The sequence below is a fragment of the Mesoplodon mirus genome (genome assembly GCF_964341445.2).
Source record: "Mesoplodon mirus genome assembly, chromosome: 18".
NCBI lineage: Eukaryota > Metazoa > Chordata > Mammalia > Artiodactyla > Ziphiidae > Mesoplodon > Mesoplodon mirus.
The window spans coordinates 1921429-1940779 of record NC_138994.1 but is presented as its reverse complement, the minus strand read 5'-3'; the positions used below and the strand labels follow the sequence as shown (position 1 = coordinate 1940779).

At 49.7% G+C, this 19351-nt stretch overlaps 1 protein-coding gene across 4 annotated transcripts in view; it reads left to right on the top strand.

Moving 5' to 3' along the window:
* Positions 1-19351, top strand: part of IGF2BP1 (insulin like growth factor 2 mRNA binding protein 1) — a gene marked incomplete at both ends in the record, with an annotated part of 37281 nt that overhangs the window by 10318 nt on the left and 7612 nt on the right. For 3 of the 4 annotated variants that reach the window (XM_082604200.1, XM_082604199.1, XM_082604198.1), the window contains 4 exons: positions 14249-14297; positions 14816-14867; positions 17262-17325; positions 18601-18882. In XM_082604200.1, coding sequence (XP_082460326.1) covers positions 14249-14297; positions 14816-14867; positions 17262-17325; positions 18601-18882 — 447 coding nt within the window. The remainder of the gene's footprint in view (positions 1-14248; positions 14298-14815; positions 14868-17261; positions 17326-18600; positions 18883-19351) is intronic. The other variant, XM_082604201.1, reaches the window with a different exon arrangement.

The following is a 19351-nucleotide window of genomic DNA, read 5'->3' as shown; positions in this document are numbered from 1 at the left end:
CCCCGACCAGGGATCGAACCCCTGCCCCTTGCACTGGAAGCGCAGAGTTCTAACCACTGGACCGCCAGGGAATTCCCTAAACTTCTAACTAGAAGAGGAGTGACGCCTGTCTAGGCCCAAGTTCCTTTGTTCTCCTCTTCAAAACGTCACATGGTCAGTCACTTTAGCCTGGGTGTGTGGGGCTCTTGCCAGTCAGTCATTAGCCATTTTTTGGAGATGGAGTGGGGTGTTAATTTAAAAAATATATATATACAACTAAGTAAATCATGTAAGAAAATATTTAACATGGTATAGACATTTGATAGCCTGCATATTGCTCCAAAGCTTGGTACTTCTAATCATGCATTCATTCACACATGTATGCATGCACCCACTTATTTTTATCTATTCAGAGTCTACTGTTTATTTATTTGTTTGTTTGTTTGTTTGCGGTACTCGGACCTCTCACTGTTGTGGCCTCTCCCGTTGCGGAGCACAGGCTCCGGACACGCAGGCTCAGCGGCCATGGCTCACGGGCCCAGCCGCTCCGCGGCATGTGGGATCTTCCCAGACCAGGGCACGAACCCGTGTCCCCTGCATCGGCAGGCGGACTCTCAACCACTGCGCCACCAGGGAAGCCCTATTTATTTATTTTTAATAAATGTATTTATTTATTTATTTTTGGCTGTGTTGGGTCTTCGTTGCTGCGGGTGGGCTTTCTCTAATTGCGGCGAGTGGGGACTGCTCTTTGTTGTGGTGCCCGGGCTTCTCATTGTGGTGGCTTCTCTTGTTGTGGAGTATGGGCTCTAGGCGCGAGGGCTTCAGTACTTGTGGCACGTGGGCTCAGTAGTTGTGGCGCACGGACTTATTTGCTCTGCGGCATGTGGGATCTTCCCTGACCAGGGCTCGAACCCGTGTCCCCTGTATTGGCAGGCGGATTCTTAACCACTGCGCCACCAGCAAAGCCCCAGAGTCTGCTACTGACATGCCCTCTGCCAGGTTATAGAAATATAATGAAGAACAAACAAAAGACCTTGGTCTTTAGAGTGGAGATGGCAAACAAATACAATTTATCAGATCATTTTTCTCCAGGAGCTTTTAGGTTTCCACCTCTATCTTTTTTTATTTTTGCTAAGCTGCATGGCACAGCCAAAAAAAAACCACCTAAATTTAAATTAAATTTCATTTTTATATTAAAAATTAAAATTAATATGAAATAATTAAAATAATTTTATGTAGTAAAATACACATAACATAAAATTTACCATTTTTAAGTGTACAGGTCGGGTGTATTAAGAACATTCACAGTGGTGTGCAACCATCCTCTCCGTTCGTCTCTAGAACTCTTTTCATCTTACAAGATTGAAACGGTACCCAGTAAACAGTAACACCCCATTCCCGCCTCCCTCTGGCCATATTTAAAGCATCACCAATTTTGATTCTTACATGGTGGTCACCTCCTCATTCTGTATAAAATGGGGGTCTTTGCCTGACCCCTCTCCTGAATTAAACATTTGATTATTTATTGGGTTTTTATTTAGCATTATTGGGTCTTTTTCAGGGCAGGGAAGGGAGACATAGGGAGAAGGAGCTGCACAAAAGAGGTGCAAGATAAAATTCCTGCCCTCCAGTATTTTCACTTTAGATCCAGGAAAAGCTGTGGGGCGGCAGAGGCTAAGAGACTGCAATGAGAGGCACACAGCCTCAGGAACTAACAGGAGGTCGGCTTTGAGTGAGCTTAAGCTGTGTTTTTGGAGGACAGGCAGAAAAAATAGGAGTGGATTCAGGAGAGCACTGTGGACAGGCAGGGAGATGTTTGTGGGAAGACAGCTCTTCTGGAAGAGAGGGATGGCATCCTAGTGGGGAGAGGCCCCCAGGTAAGTATGGCAGATGTCCGTAATTTCCCTTATTGAGCATCTTCTTTTCTCTAGAGCTCTGTGTGACGTGCTGTGGGTCAAAAGACGAGTTCCTTCTGCAATAATAGGGAGCACAGGGCTTCCCTGGTGGCGCAGTGGTTAAGAATCCGCCTGCCAGTGCAGGGGACACGGGTTCGAGCCCTGGTCCGGGAAGATCCCACGTGCCGTGGAGCAACTAGGCCCGTGGGCCACAACTACTGAGCCTGCGCTTAGGGCCCGCGAGTCACAACTACTGAGCCCGCGTGTGGCAACTACTGAAGCCCTCGCGCCTAGAGCCCGTGCTCCGCAACAAGAGAAGCCACCGCAGTGAGGAGCTCATGCACCGCAACTAGAGAAAGCCCACGTGCAGCAACAAGACCCAATGAAGCCAAAAATAAATAAATAAATATTTTTAAAATGCTTTAAAAAAATAATAGGGAGCATTTATTGAGTATCTATCTACTCAGAGCTAGGCACTGTTCCTTCATTGAATCCTAAGAACGCTGCAGGCATTAGTCTTCATTCCACAGAAGAAGAAGCTAGAACTCTGAGTGGTTATGGTAACTTAGCCAAGGTCATACCTTGAATACTGGTGCTGGGTTTCAAACCCAGGCCTTTCTACCTTCAAGGCTGAGCTCTCTTAGAAGGTGGGAATAGCTGATCCTCTAACATTCAGAGAAGTTGAATGTTTTGCGGGGGAGAGCGTAAGGTTAGCAAATAAAAACATGCCCGGCATTAACTCCTCCCTGCTCTGGGCCTCCTTCCTCCGTAGGTGTTCCATACTTGCCCTGCATTATTTTTCCTCTCACCGTTGGGATGTTCAGGCAATCTTGAACGGTTGAAGAAGACTAAGGACATTCTCCCCTTGTCTGGGCAGCTATCATGGGAAATGGGAATTCTGCTTTTAATGAAAAAACCACGGAAAGGGGGCTGAATGAAGTGGAGAAGGACCTGAGTGGTTTAGGATTCAGGCGTCAACCTCAGTTTGCTCTTCTGCCAGATGTGTGCACACTGTGGGATCTGGGGTCAGTATCTTCCTGGGCCTCGTGTCCTCATGCGAAGCCTCCCCATCTCCATGAACCCCGCAAAATAAGCTGGGTAGCTATTTTGAGTTCTAAGAGCTTCCATCCTTTGGCATTCCTATAGGTGCCAGGGCTGGCGCTTTGGGCGAATTTTTTTTTTTTTCCCTTCCCCATTCCTTTTGTTTGGGTTCAAACCTGGGGAAAATGAGAGGTTGGGGGGAAGGGCGCAGGGATCGAGTGGCTTCCCCTCCCATCCCCCCTCCTCCTAGCAGGAAGGGACAAAGAGTTGACCTTTGTTACAAGCCTGCAGAATCATAATTCATAGCTCATCCATGTTTTTGAGGAGCGAGAACCCAGTTACCTTCCCCTGATGAGCAGGAGCCGGCTTCATGGCGTGGTGACAGTGGCTGGCTAGTGTCAACTTGGGACTAGGCACTTAACCTCTCTGAGCTTCTTTGTGAATTGCAGAATGGAAGTAAAAATATGCTCAATCTTTTGTGGTTTAGAGGCTCAGATCAACCTGTGTTCTAGGCTCACGGGAGAGTGTGGATTGTAAACCCTGAAGTACTGTGTAAACGTGAGTTATTAATAAGACTATCAGTAATTGATGACACCCCAAGAGGGCAGACAAAAGAAGGTCATTCGCATCCCCAGGCAAATGCCCTACTCTGCATGGAGGTGTGACTCTTCGATTATACATTTTCTGTAGCGGCTCCCAGAACGCCCTGGGAGGGGAGGGTCTTTTTTCCGAGGCCCGGAAGGCCTCTTGGTTCCGCGCCCCCAGCCCACCCCACTCCCAGGCCTCGGTTCCTGCCTTCTCAGTGGGAGGCCTCCCGCCCGGGTCCTGCCTCCTCCCACAGCCCAGCCGAGGTCTCCAAGGAATGCCGCCTCCCGGGCCATTTTCTCCCCTTCTGCTTCTGCGGCCCCACTTCCAGCCCCCTCCCAGCCCCCTGCCCCCAGCCGGTTCCCACTTAAATGCTTGCAGGCCTGTTCGCAGGCGGGAAGCCCCCTCCCCCACAGGACCACCTCAGTCAGCCCTGACCACGGGGAGGTCGGGTCTGGATTTACTAAAGGACCCCGGAGGGGGAGCCTGCCCCTCGCTGGCTGCCTGGCTCACTGATGGGGTCGGGTTTCGGCCGGTGGCTCTGGAGAGAGAGAGACAAAGGGCAAAGTCCTGGTCCCCACCCCCACCCGGCAGCCCCCGGCGCGTGTCCCCTCCCCCTCCGGGCCCTGCGCGCGTAGCCCAGGGCCCCCTGGGCCGGGTGGGACGGGCTGGGGAGAGTCGGCACGCCGAGGGGGTTCTGGCGGCAGAACGTTCTGGACCGCCGGGCCCCGCAGCAGAGGGGGCCCCCGGGGACATCCTCTGTCCCCCTCCTTGTGCTCTGCCGACTCGGCCCACCCAGCGGCCGGGGTGCGGGGCCGAGCGCTCAGCTTCCCCTGGGTGAGGTGAGAGGGGCTGGGGGAAGGGGCCGGCCCACGTGGGGCACAGGCCCGGCGACGCCAGCCCGGCCGCCCAGCTGCTCGGCCCTTCTCAGTTGCCCGTTCCTGAGGACTCCCCTCCCCCCCCAGTTGCTGCCAGCCCTCCCCCACTCCCAGCTGCTGCCGCCTTTCCCCGGCACCTCTTTCTCAGTTGCCCGGCCCGCGCCTGCTTTCCGCCGGCCTCCTGGAAGGCCGTGTTCGCCGTCCCTTGGGCTGTTAGAGACCTTGCCCCTGCTTCCCCCCAGGATGGATGAGAACCGTCTCGAACGGTGCTCTCGTGACGCCCTGGCAGAGTCGGGGGCTGGGGAGAAAGACCTCTACCGAGAGGGCATTTTGCTCCCGCACAAGCCAGGGCAGAACTCAGGATAGGTGTCCATGTCAGGAGAGAGCCATTCTGATCAAGACCTACACGCTGGAAAGAAACGAACAGCAGCTTCCCGAAGTGTTCGGCCACCAACAGGTCTGTGCTGGCGGCGGTGGAGAGGAGACAAGGATTCCGTGAGGTCGTTAACCTCCAGTTGGAGGGGCACCCCAGAGCGCCTTTCCACTAGGAGGGTGGATTCGTATTTTCCAACGTATGCTGGCATGCATTCTCATCCTTTAGCAGGAACACTGACAATGCCAAGAAGTACCCAGACTCCACTAGGGTCTTTCTCAGTGCACATTGTGAGTTGCAGAAAACGGATTTCTCTGTGGAGTCTGGTCTAGTATCCTTTCCTTTGCCTCTCTGCCTCAAAATCCTAGCCTGGAGCTGTGCTTCCAAGCTTGTCGGTCCCTCCTGAGCAGGGAGCCTCTCCACCTGGCTCCATTTCCCAGGCATGTCCCATAGGGCTTTCCTCTGGGTGTCAGCTCCACCCTCAGCCAGGTCTCTGGGACCCAGAGTGCCAGACCTTTTGGCTCTGAAGCTTTCTGGAGAGATGCTGACATCTCCACTGGGGTGTGTGTGTGTGTGTGAGCTAAACCAGCGTCTCTCGTGAGGCTGGGGCCGGAAATGGTCTTTCTAGCCCCCCTCCACCTTGCCCTCTGTCAGAGCGAATTAACACCCGCCCCCCCCAGAAGATCCTGGAAACGCTTCCCATTGCCAGCCAGAGAAGGCAGGTGAGCAGTGTCCCCAGTGGTTAGTTTCTTATCCACACCATCGCTGCCTGCACCAACAGGGTGGCACTGCTTACACCGGGTCACCTCTCCTGTTTGTCTCCGTGCATTAGGTTTAATCTGATGGCTTCATCACACCTCGCACTTCACACTGTGTAGGGCTCGGGAGGCCAGCTCTGGCTCTAGGAGCCCCTCAGGTGAAAGAGCACGGTTCTAGGCAGAGGGAGCAGGGTGGAGGGAGGGAGTGGCCGTTGGCCCAGGCCGACTTGGAACTTGACTGGAAAGAGCTCCACTGTCTCGGCTTCTGTTTTGGCTTTTCCTCTGGCACTGCCTAGATGGGCAAGAAAAAGAACGTGAGCTCTCTCTAGTCCAACCACGTATTTCCGAGATGAGTGAATTGAGCAAAGGATTTATTCCTCTTCTGCTTGCTTTCCACCGTCGGGTGGCGCCTCCCACCTGCCTCTCACCTTTGCAGCCCTGCCTATCCCAAACCAATGTGAAATTTCTCAAGACAGAATTTTTGGTGACTACGCTTTTCCCTGCTAACCAATCTCTCTGACAGTCATCCAGCCGTATTATAGTACAGTTATAGCTCTTCTGCAAGTTAAATCCTGTGCCCAAATTGGAGCCGCATGCAGTAAAAGCCAGTTGGCATGCACTTAGCCATACAGGATATGGGCATTTTTCCTGCTGCTGACATCGGGGCTATACAACTTCTGCTGTGTTAACACTTCTTGTCAGAGAGAAAGAAGTGAAGTTTGGTGAGATGAGCATAAAGCAGCCTGGGAGGAGGCTGGTTTATGCTCATCATAAACCAGGTAGGACTAGAACTCAGCATAAACCAGCTGAGTTCTAGTCCTACCTCAAAGTTGCCAAGTTTCTTTCCTCTTCCTGATCCTCAGTTTCTCCGTCTATGAAATGAGGGTGACTGTTTAAGACCCTCTCAGACCTCGGTGTATGAATCTTATTTCCTCAGTGTAGGAATCTGATATTCTTCAGTTGGAGCTTCCGATTGCCAGGTTAATGGGGCGTGTGTGTCCTTGGTCCTGTAGGAGGCCTGGTGAATCCCCCTCTTCTCCCCTGACTCCAGGTAGGCCAAGAGCACATTAAACACAGTACAAGAGCCTGCCAGAGGGGGAATATCGTCCATCCCAGAGTTTCTCCCCGAGATTTGCTTTTCCTTCCTGTCCTCAGAATTAGCTCAGGAGCACGTGTGGGCAGTGTGTGTGTGCCTCGTACCTCTAAAAGACCGTGTTCATGGGACCACAGATGCATTCCAGTGATGTCCCTGCTTTCCAGCTCCTCCCCCCAATACTTTGACCCCTTGGTGGTGGCATCTGCTCTGCTTGGTCCTGCACCTTCCAGTAGGTCAGTGTTTTCCTTTCCAGCCCCTACCTTGCTGGTCAACCCACCCAACTGCCTGCCTGTCTGGCTGCCCTGCCTCTGGATCAGCCTGGCGCGGAGCCCTGGGCATTGGGCCAGCTCCTCCTCCCCTCCCCAGCCTGGCCCGCTTTCTCAGCTACTGCCATGCTTGGAGCGTGCCAGGTCCGCCCCCTTCAGAAGCTTTCCTAGACAATTATTTTTTTCTCCACCTCTCCACTCTACAGGGATAAGGAGGCAGGGTGGGGAGGACGGACTAGGTCAGTGGTGGTCTTATGGAAAGGGCAGAGGTTGGCACGTTAGGACATCTTTCATGTGTGATTTCCAGCTGGGGGAAGAAGCTGGGATGGGAGCCAGCTTTGGGGGGGCGGTGCTTATTCTCCAGTGTCAGCCGCATGGGACTCTTGTTGAGGAGTCAACAAGATCACCCACTTCTTTTCTTTGGCCGCACTGCGTAGCACCCGGAACTACCCCGACCAGGGATCGAACCCACGCCCCCTGCAGTGGAAGCATGGAATCTTAACCACTGGACCACCAGGGAAGTCCCAGGATCACCCACTTCTGAAAGGGTACTGTGGCCAGCCCACCTCCCCACAGCCCAGTTAACCTTGTCTATTCTCTTCTCCCATCCCAAACCAAACTGAGGGGAATTCCCTGGCAGTCCAGTGGTTAGGACTCCTCGCTTGCACTGCAGGGGCATGGGTTCGATCCCTGGTCGGGGAACTAAGATCCTGCAGGGCCCGCAACATGGCCAAACAAAACAAAACAAAAAAACAGCAACAACAACAAAAAACCAAACTGGGGTCCCCTGCTGGACTGTAAACTCCTGAGAGCAGGAGCCTTGCCTGGCTTCTTCATCCCTCCATGCTCTGTACTGCAGCATAGTGCCTTGCACTGTCCAGGAGAAATGTGAGGCAAGCCACGTACGTAAGTGTAAATTTTCTAATAGCCACATTAAAAAAGAAAAAAGTGGAATTAATGTAGAAGATTATTTCAAAAATTACTTTTAAAGTTAATTCAAAAGATTATTAGTTCAATATGGAATCAATATAAACGATTAATGAGATTGTTTACTTTTGGGGGGCTACTAAGTCTTAGGAACCCAGTGTGTATTTTATTTTACTGTTAGAGCCTGTCCCAATTCATATGCTAAATTTTCTTTGGAAACAGTTGATCTGTATTTAGAGTTCATAAAATATACAGAAGAAAAAGTTAAATTATACAAACATTTTAATTTTAAGAAAAAATCCAGTTGCTGATTTGAAGTGCTCAGTAGCTACATGTGACTAGACTAATGGCTACTGTAGTGTGGACAACACAGGTCCAGTGCATAGTAGGTGCCAAGAAAACCGGGAATGATTCCACATCAGCTGGACACCAGAAACCTTGGGGAAGTGGTAGTGACCTTCTTGACTGCTGATTAGAATTGACAGAGCATGGTGTTACTGCGAGTTTGAAAAATCTTAGTTGCTCACTCTTAAAATTGCCAGGTAATAACCCCAACTCCATCTCCAGTTCAGCTTAGCTTTCTAATTGCCTTGGGCTAGTTTCTTCCCACATTTTCGAGGAGATGTCTGCAGGCTGGCGTGAATTTTGCATTTTTCTGGTGGAGAGTGTTCTTAGCTTTTATCATATTTCCTGATGGGAACCTAGTCTCCAGGAAAAAAACGGGGGTTAAGAACCACTTAGGCAGACCATTAAGGCACAGAAAATCACTCTAATTAAGAAGGTGTATACATATGTCCACTATAGGTGGACAGGGTTGATCTCTGTCTGGGGACACAAGATCCAGTAAAATGGACTAATCCTAATCCTTGTTTCCCTGACGTGAGAAACTGAGGTCTAGGGAGTTGAAGGCCTAACTTGCCCAAGAGCAAGCAGACTGCTAGTCAGAGAATCACGGCCTGGGGGAAGGGTGGAGGTAAAGGGTCTAATCTGGAGATCCTGGTTTAATCCTAGTTCTCTGGAGAGATGAAAGTCCAGGTTTGACTCTGATAGTGGCCTCTGGGGGTTGAGGCCCCAAGCCTGAAAAGATTTCCAAAACCTACTATTGCCACCCTCCTCACTGCTGGCCTGCTCCACCCTGGTTTAAAGGAACCCTTCCCTCTCGGGCAGGGTAAGGCCACCAGCATGACTGAAGACCGCGCGCTACCCTCTGAGAATGGGGGTGGAAAGAGGAAGGAGCTGGTTTGCAAAGGGTTTAGAAAAAGAACACTCCCTGGGGCAGTTTTTAGCTGTCCTTCGGGAGACCTGAAGACTGTTCCCAGGGTGCATTCCGTCCAGGTGTGCGTTCTGTCATATGGGGAAGGCCCCCCTCTGAAAAGTGTCCTACCTATGCATCTGTTCCGCTCTCCGCTGGACCTCAGGCCCATTCTCCCTGCCCTCAGCCGGCTCCTCACCAGGGCCTGGATTCTCGCTAATAAAAATAAAAGAGGAAAACCTCATTGGCTTAGACCCATTAATTTTGAATCTGTGATGACTTTAAAATTGGGTGAGCTAGAATTATCTTTTTATTTTTATTTATTTATTTTTACTGGAGTATGGTTGCTTTGCAATGTTGTGTTAGCGTCCACTGCACAACAAAATGAATCAGCCACACACACACAGATATCCCTTCCCTTTTGGACTTCCCTCCCACCTAGGCGACCACAGTGCATTAGGTAGAGTTCCCTGTGCTGTAAAGTATGTTCCTATCAGCTGTCCATTTTATACATAGTATGAATAATGTATATGTGTCAATCCCAGTCTCCCAGTTCCTCCCACCCCACCCCTTTCTCCCATGGTATCTATACATTTGTTCTGTACGTCTGTGTCTCTGTTTCTGCTTTGCAAATAAGATCATCTATATCATTTTTCTAGATTCCACATATATGTGTTAATATACGATATTTGCTTTTCTCTTTCTGACTTACTTCACTCTGTATGAGACTCTAGGTTCATCCACGTCTCTACAAATGACCCAATTCCATTCCTCTTTATGGCTTAGTAATATTCCATTGTATATAAGTACCACATCTTCTCAGAATTATCTTTTTTTTTTTTAAGTTTTTTTGTTACGGAAAAAAACTTTGAAATATGGAAAGGATAATTAAATAATTCCACCACGTACTCATCACCTGGCTTTAAAAATGACCAAATCATATCTAATCTGTATTCATTTTCCCCCTAATTACTTTAAAGCAAGTCCTAGACATGACATTTTATCTGTAACTATTTCAGTATGTATTTCTAGAAATCAGTATGATTTTATTTTATTTTTTATTTTATTTTTTTGGCCGTGCCGCACGGCTTGTGGGATCTTAGTTCCCTGACCAGGGATTGAACCTGCACCCTCGTCAATGAGAGCGCAGAGTCCTAACCACTGGACTGCCAGGGAATTACCTGATTTTAAAATATTAACAATATTATCAAATGTCTAGTCAGTGTTCAATAAGCACAGAATCACTTTTCCACTAACAATGGAAATATGCATCTTAAGGAGTTACAGGTGGGATGTTTCGACTTACTGGAGGGCAGCACCCGCTCAGCAGGCCCGTTGTTCCCTCTGTTGTGTGAACTCTTAGTCTTTTAAATTTGTTCTCAAGGCAAAACTTGACTATATTTTGGCAAAGGCTTTTGTTTACTTTCTGCCATCAAAAAGGCAGCGCAGGGGACTGTGCAAAGAGCCGGGAACCAGACAGTCTTTGGGTTCGAATACTGGCTCTGGCTCTTAGAACCTGTGTGACTTGGCAGATACTCACGCCCTCAATCTCAGGACCCCAGTCTGTAAAGTGGAGCCGTGGTTCTCGTGGTCATGGGTAGTGGGAGGCTTATAGGAGGTGCTGAATCTGAGCCTGGCATCTGGTAAGCACTCCTCACATGTTAGCTTCTTCCGTAATGAACTGTTTTCCTTCCCATCCAGTCTAAGTCAATGACATTTCTCTGAAAAGGTGAAAAGGACGAGAGCTTCCTGCCCAGGGAGCACTCCCAGCCATACTTCCGGGTGCCTAGCTCTTGTGCTTCCTGAATCTCTTGTTTTCCTACTTAACTCCTGCTGCTCAGATGCTCTCTCCCTCTGTTCTCTCCTGGAATCTCCCCTGGGCTTGAATGGCCACTTGGTCCCTGTGACCCTGGTGACCCCTGCTTGTCCCCAGCAGCATTAGAAAGGGGCATTCCTTGTGATTGCTCTGTATCTGGGGAGCTGCCCCAGGGCCTGGTAACTGCCCTGCTGGTCAGGGCAGGCAGAGGGGGTAAGAAGCCACCGGGTATCAGCATCCAGGGAAATAATTTGGCGCAACCATTGCCTTCATTGCCAGGGGCTGGAGGCTTCATTCTTTCACTCAACAGGTTTATCAGCTCCAGGGTGGGTGGTGGCTCCTGAGCCTCTGGGAGTTCCCTTGCTTTTCTAAACAACGGATGTTAGAGGTTAGGGTCCTGCTCATAGTGCAGTGCCCTATTGCCTGTAGGGCGAAGGCTCCACTCAAGCCTAGTGGAAGCCCATCAACAGGAGTGCTGGAGTGGGGCCCTTTGGTTGTCACAGGAGGTGGGAGTGCAGGGGTCTCTCTAGGCTGTGGCATCTCCTGCTATTTCCCCACCAGTGCAGAAGCCTAACCACTTTACTATCACAGGTAGTGGCTCCTGGGGGCTGAGACTGAGCACCACGGTCTGGCAGGCACACCCCCGCGCCCACCCACCCCCCCACCCCCCGCCCGCCTGCTTTAAACCCTCACAAAAGCCCTATCAGTTTTCCACAGGAAACTAAGGTACTGAGCAAAGAACTAAGTAGTTAGGGTCTCTTAGCCTCCATGCTGATCCCCCAAGCCCTCAGCACACTGCCCTGCCCAGTATGAGCTAGGCATCCAGAAATACCTGTAGGGTGAGTGAGTTACCCATGGGTTCCTGGAAGGGAGTACTGGGTCCAGTTCTCAGCATGGTCACATGTGCTTTGGGCCAGAAAGAAATTAGGTAGCGCCATACTTAACACAAACCAGGCCAACGGCATAAAAGACAAAGATCCTTCTTGGTCTCTGTGTTTTTGTCAGGGTTGGGGGCTTTGCTGGCCAGGTTTGGAGGCCTCAAGGGGCCTGGCATGGGTTCCCAGGATTGGGCGTGTGTGCCCTGGAGGGGTGGGTGAGCCCCTGCCTGTTGGGGGTGGGGGAGGGTTGCCAGGATGTCTTTTCTTCCATTGGTTGGGTGTCCCTGCCCTCCTCCCCCTCCTGGAACATTCCAGACATTCCAGACTGCCATTGCTTTCAGGATATGGATTAACATCCCAAACTGAGATTTGATTTCACCTCCCCATCCCCTCCCAATTCCTCCCTACCCTGAAAAGGAAGCCCTTAAAGAAGTAGGAAGAGGGTATTTTGGACCCTTGACCTGAGATGATAGTAATCTATAGGACCATCTTGAAAGGGTGCTCTTCAAACTAAACTTTTGCAGGGGACTGCTTTAAGCTCTTACTGGTTTGAACTCCAGGCGGGCACCGCCCATCTCCTTGCAGTCCTTCCAGAAGCGTTTGCTTGGGGGAGGTCCTCCCTCAGCTTAGGTGACCCCTGTCACTAGCATTAAGGTAGGTCAGTGTTCTCAGCCTTCCGATGGTATAATCATCTCTTCAGTTCACCAAGAGTTTGATTTTCCTCATGTGAGGGCCCCTGCGTTTCCTTTGCCCGTTTCATCACGAAATGTGTTGTGTATGGGGAATCCTATGTGCCAGGTCATGCCTATGCCATGAGGCTCTTCCCTCTTGGCCAGTGAATTGGATCCCAAGAAGCTGGCCTGGTGTGGGACCCGAGGGCCTGGAACTGGACTTGTTTCTGACCCTTGTTCTTTTGTCCTGCTGTAATCTCACCTCCTTAGATCAGGTTCATGAACCAACCAAAGTAGAGAACTGTGGACATAGATTCTCCAACACTTACGCTACACTTCCATTTCCCTTAAGTTATTTCAACCCGGGAAAAGACTTCGTTGATAAAGACTTTCTACCCTCAAAAGCGGCAGAGCTAGAAGGGATCTTAAAGACCCTTCTGCTTCCATTTTACATCTCAAGATACTTGGTCACAGGGATGAAATGAGTGACCTGGCTGTGGACAGAGCCAAGATCAAAACAATTTACGTTTAGAGCTTAGCATCCCTTCCCTTGCTCTCCTGTGCTTTGAGTACCCCTTCCCCCTAGCTTGGCAAGAACTGCCTTGGGCCCTGTTGCATGTCAGCCAGGAATACGGGGCCTGAAGCTTGAGTGGCTTAGTCAGAACAGCCAATCGGGGGCAGTTTAAGGGCTAGAACTGGATTTTCTTGCTTCCTAGTTTCATTTTCCCTCGTGCCACTAGAATTTTGTTGGACCATGTCCCTGAACTAAGAGTTTGTGATCAAGGATATGCAAAGACATAAGTGACAACTGACCAATGCAGATCAAGTCAGTTGAAATGTTTTCAGCCCAGGGATTAGGGCATTGATTTGGGTGGTGTGCAGTTAATCACCGTGGGAGTCAGCCTTGAACCTGAAAGCCTTCCTCAGGGAAAATTACGTTTTTAAGAGGTATTGGAAAGATGGAAAGGAGAAACCCTAGCAAACCCGGGAGGAGGGAAAGGGGGTGGTCATAATGCTGGGTTGTGTGTGTGTTAATTACTCCACCTTACGGTCCACACGTGTGTCTGTTATTACATTTTAAGTACTTACTCCAAGTCCTTTGCTAAGCTCTTGATAATATTATCTAACATTACTTTATACCTCCCTGTGAATAGGTATTATCCCTGTTTTACAAAGGAGGAAATTGAGCGTCAAAGAAGTTAAATAACCTTTTAAAGATCGGTGCTGTTAAGTGGAGCACAGGTTTAAATCCATATCTGTACCAAGAAAGAGCTGAGCTGCTGCTAATTATCCTGCTGTAATTTGTTTGCATATATGTTTCCCCTAATAAATTGTGAGCACCTTGAGGCCAGGTACTTTGTCTGTTTTGCTTATTGTGTCCCCAGCATGCAGAACAAAGTCCAGCATGAAGTAGACACCGATTGAAAAGGTATCAGGTTAATGATTCGTGTAGTAATTCACATAGCTAGCTCTGTATTCCTACATCCTGAAACACAGTGGGTGGTAATAGATGGTTGCTGAGTCAGAGAACTGGTGAGGAGAACCTAAGAGAGATAAACAAAGCAGATGTGACTGGTGCGGGGGGCGGGGGGTAATTACGTTCTCCCAGTGCTTAGGGCATCTGATTTTGGCTTTCCTATCTGTGGTAGCACTATATTTTGCTCTCTGAAACGAAGCCAGATCTCCATTCCCAAAGGTTATCGTTCTCCGACTCTCAGGCTTTGGTGTTGAGCAGAAGGTAGGAAGATAGACTGGAACAGGACTAAAACATGCAAGGTCACAGGCCCCTGAAGTATCCAGAGCTGTCACTGACGCTGTTCTCTCTCATTTCAGGAGTCGAAAACTACAGATCCGAAATATTCCACCTCAGCTTCGATGGGAAGTAAGTGACTGGGGGAAACCCTCAGTGACACTGGGAAAAAAGTCGGGGTCAGCCTGAGTTGGCCGAGATGACTGGGAGGTGCCCTGGGGGTTTGGGGCCAGGCCAGAGAAGCTGGTGCTGAGGGGAGGCTGGTTGGATCGCATCCTTAACCTAAGACTTCCAACATTAGTCCTTTGGGCAGTCCCTACCGTGAGAGGCATTAGGGAGGAGGGAAGGGTATTCCCTGAACCCCAAACTTAGTGATGACAGAGGATCAGCTAGGGACTCAGGTGGCACAGGTCTGCTTCCAAAAAGGCCCTTAAATGTCTTTCTGAGCTCAAGTACATTCTGTAAAGACACCCCGACGGATTACCGTCGGCATTAGTACCTGAGAAAGGGCTAACGGAGCAGGTAACGTGCTCAATCCCCACCAAAGGCTCCGCCCGTACCCCAGTGCTTTGGGGTGAGGAGTGTCTAGTGATGCTTTGTGAGCTCCTGGGATGCCCAGAGCAGCTGTATTCCCTTCTCCCTGCTCCCAGGTACTGGACAGCTTGCTGGCTCAGTATGGGACAGTGGAGAACTGCGAGCAAGGTAAGAGCGGGCGGAGGAGTGGGGCGGTGGGGTAGGGGTGGCTGTTGGAGGCGGGGGCGGGGGCGGGGGTGGGGAAGAGGGGCAGACGGCCGAAGGTGTGGAGGGAGGCACGCTGCGGTGGGGGCTGGGACATGTAGTTCCAGCTTCAGCTCTGCTGCTTCTCCGGGACAGGTTTCTCCTCTGTTTAATGAGAGACTCAACAAGGTCACTCATTCTAAGCGCGGGGTCCCCAGGCTCCTGGGGTCAACCAAGGTAGCAATAGACGTCCCAAGATTTTAGGAATAGATTAAGAATGGAAACTGTGCACGCGGCTTGAGCAAATCTGTAGCCCTTTTACTTTAAAAGCTTCACAATTCTTTGTTTTTGTCTGGAATAGTCAATGGGTCGTCTTTTTTTTTTTTTTGTAGAACCTCTGATTGTGAGCTACCTGTCTTTGGTCAATTAAAAAAAAACAGAATTTTTGTACATATTGATGGGCAGGCAAAATCTTTCAAGAGTGGAGAAGAACTTATTTTTATTATTATTTAAGTTCTTTTTATTCTCTTTCAGGAAAGAGAAATAATAAAAAAGAATTCTAGATCATAAGAAGTTTGGTACGATTTTTGAAGTTTCTCCGTTGCTTAAGGTTATAAATTATTTTCAGAGAAAATAAGCTAAAATAAAATTTGGAGTGATTTGGGTTGGACATAAAGCAGAGCTTGGTCATTTAGGTAGACAAAATAAACAGTTGGAGTTTGCAGACCTTTAAGAAACCTAGACAAGACTTAAATATTCATCTCCAAATTCTTTGTGGAAAGGGGCAAGCTGTAAATCATTATAAATGATGAAAATACTTGCCTGCATAAAGGTATGAAGTGCTGAATCAATCAAACAGGTTCTCTCCTGCTGACCCCGAAGCTTGCCTTTTATCATAAACGCCAGGACACAACTGGAAGCGCTGATAACCATCGCCCAGTTCTGCTCACAGCTTAGACTGATGACTCAGTTACTCCTGGACAAAGAGACAGCAATGGCTTGGGAGCACGTTGGAGAGCCTCACGAGGGGCGCCCAACAGGAGTCACCGCTGGTTAAGAGGCTCACCAGGGAGCTATAACACACCGAATCTGGGGGCAATACCTGCTACCTGGAGAGAACAGAATGGGAAGTGTTTGATTTTGTAAAAATTAAGTCTTCTAGTCTGCTCAGATGCCACTTTTTAGTTAATTAATTTTTGGCTGCGTTGGGTCTTTGTTGCTGCACACGGGCTTTCTCTAGTTGCGGCAAGTGGGGGCTACTCTTCGTTGCGGTGCGCGGGCTTCTCATTGCAGTTGTTTTTCTTGTTGCAGAGCACGGGGTCTAGGCGCGCGAGCTTCAGTAGTTGTGGCACACGGGCTCGGTAGTTGTGGCTTGCTGGCACTAGAGTGCTGGCTCAGTAGCTGTGGCACACGGGCTTAGTTGCTCCGCGGCATGTGGGATCTTCCCGGACCAGGGCTCGAACCCGTGTCCCCTGCATTGGCAGGCACATTCTCAACCACTGCGCCACCAGGGAGGTCTCTGGTAGATTATACTTTCAGAATCTTCCTCTCCACTGAGGTGGGAGAGCTGTACCACTGAGGTCAGAAGGGCTGAGAGTGGTCTGCATTGCAGTTTTGTGGCTAAGTGCCTTCAGTGTCGTGGAGCGGCGGCTTGATTTTTTTGGTCCAAGTCCTCCATGCCAGGGCTAAGCAGGCCTAGGCGACCCATAATCACAAGACGAGGCATAAGTGGTTAATTTTTATCAATCCCAAAAGGGGGAAGATTATGTGCCCAGATCGCCTGGAATTCTAATGTCCAACCCAGGTCCACTCCCAAATCCTTCCCCCCAGACTCCATGGCAGCCACTCTTGTCAACTCATTCAGCTCGGTCATGATACACTTATATTTGATCAGTATATCCTTGAGGATACTCTAAAATGGTTTCGGGTGTTTCTCCAAATCTCTTCAGCCATGTCCTTACAGACCATTTCTTGGTCCAGTCTCACTAGGTGTGTGATTTTTAACTAGTTTAAATTTCTTTCTAAGAATAAATTTATCTCCAGGTTGGGGTGTATGTATGTATGTATGTATGTATGTATGTGTGTGTGTGTGTGTCCTTTCTCCCTGCTGCATAACTGCCGAATATGTTGACTGCACACCCTTTTGTATTCCTGTCTCTCTTGAGGGCTGGTAGGGAAATCAAAGGAAGGCATGTAAAGTCTAATTTGAATTTTCCAGGAGTTGTGGTGAAAGTGGTCTATAGGGGAAATGCTTCGTCATTCAAGTATTTCCTTCTTGATTGCATAACCATCAAAGATGAGCTTTTTACAACGTTTACATCATTGGTGCCATCTCCAGATCTCACTGCTCTAACCTTGACCTCTGTTTTGCTTCCCCAGTGAACACCGAGAGTGAGACGGCAGTGGTGAATGTCACCTATTCCAACCGCGAACAGACCAGGCAGTGAGTGGACCCAAAAGTGGGGCAAAGGAGGGTCGTTGTGAGTGGTGGGAGCCAGGTGCCCCTACTTGGGCAGGGATGGGGTCTAGGTGGGCACGAGTCCGCACCTAGCCTCTGATTTTGTGGCAACCAAATCCAGACTCTTGTCTTTTGGTTCTGGAATCTCAAAGGTTCAGAAACCTCACCAGGACTGATAGCAAATACTTTGAAGGGAGGGACCCAAAGACCTCCCGGGGAAGGTGGGACATCCTCTTTAGGACTAGATACTGGCTTTTAACAGGTCTCTGGTTGCGGGAGAACCCATGGGGTCCTTTGCTGTGTTGATGGCGCCATCTAGTGGTGATGAGCAGGAACTAAGACCTAAAGGATTTGTTATGATGTGGCAGAGGCAGACATTTTATCTCGGGGATTGCCTTGCGTCCCATCACACCCACAGTTTCTGGCTCCTTAGCCTGTTTGGTTGAGTCACACTTCTCCACCCACTGGTACTGACAGGCTTGTATACTTTGTGGACTCACTTACACTCAGTTATAGGCCATTTTTCTTTTGATGGCCTTCTTGTCCCTTCAGCATGTTGCCTCTCTCCAATTTGTTTCCTCCAACCTAGTGTAAAATCCCCCCACTTTCTCAGACCATTCAGTTTTCTTTTAGATGCCTGCTGGACTCAGAATTTTCTGGAGGTCCCTGTGGCTGATCTGTGGGCCTTAACCTGGCTTTAAGACAACACTTGCTTACTTCCTACTACACATTGTTGCCTTGTTAACATTTCTAACCAGCATCAGCCTTGGGAATGGACGGTGCCTGTCCCCTGCCTTCAGTGTTCATCAGTCCCGTTTTTCAGACATTCCAGACAGACTTAAACTCCTGTCTCCACCTTTTCTGTTTCCATGGAGTTTGCTTAAACAGGGACAGTATCACTCTCAATAGCTGACACGACAAACCTTGTTCTGGCACGTTTTATTTAGTATTCACTTATCGCAGATCACATGTGATTCTCATGTGAATCCTATGTGATAGGTAGCTCTGGTCGAAATTCACAGGCCAATTCCAAAATTCGGTGGAAATAACTTCTTTGTGTTATAATACCTTACTTGATGTCTTATGCTATTTAGACTGGAAGGTTCTCTAAGGTGGAGGTGGGAGTGGTGCGCAGGTGGTCATCTCCCTTTCTTCTGGCATGTTCCATGTTGTAACCCAGCTGAGTGCTTTACACCTGGAGGGCATTTGGTGTGATTGGCGTGGATTGGAGTGACCAGTAGATTCTCCCTCTGTCCTCAGAGCCATCATGAAGCTGAACGGCCACCAGCTGGAGAACCACGCCTTGAAGGTCTCCTACATTCCTGATGGGCAGATGGCACAGGGTCCCGAGAATGGGCGCCGAGGAGGCTTTGGCTCTCGGGGCCAGCCCCGCCAGGGCTCTCCTGTGGCAGCAGGAGCCCCGGCCAAGCAACAGCAAGTGGACATCCCCCTGCGGCTCCTCGTGCCCACCCAGTACGTGGGCGCCATCATCGGCAAGGAGGGTGCCACCATCCGCAACATCACAAAGCAGACCCAGTCCAAGTGAGTCTTGGCTGCAGGGGAAGTGGAGGTGGGGCCAGGGAGCAGTGGTTGGTGCCCAGGAGGCGAAGCCTCTCCGGGAAGCACGCTGAAGGGCCTCGACTCAACTTTACCTCTTAGGAAATGTTGGGGAGGTAGAATAAGCCTGAGGGTGCCGTTTGGTGGCAGTGGCTGGGCCACACACTTTCGTTAGTAAGAAGGGTTCTATTTCTTGTAGAAGGTCTCATCGAGCAAACCTAGTCTTGGCAAAAAGGTGGCCCCTCCTTAGTGCTCGGTGGTTTCAGCACCGCTTATTGGCGGCAACAGGATGGGGCCTGTCAGGGACCTTAGTAAGAGGTCACAGTTCTGACCCTTCTCCCATTCCACCACAGCCACCCCTCTTCTCTGATCTTTATAGCTGATCATTGTGTGTTCTGTGGAAAGAGAACAGGTCACATTGTGTCCTTATTCATAATGCATCCTTTTATTATTT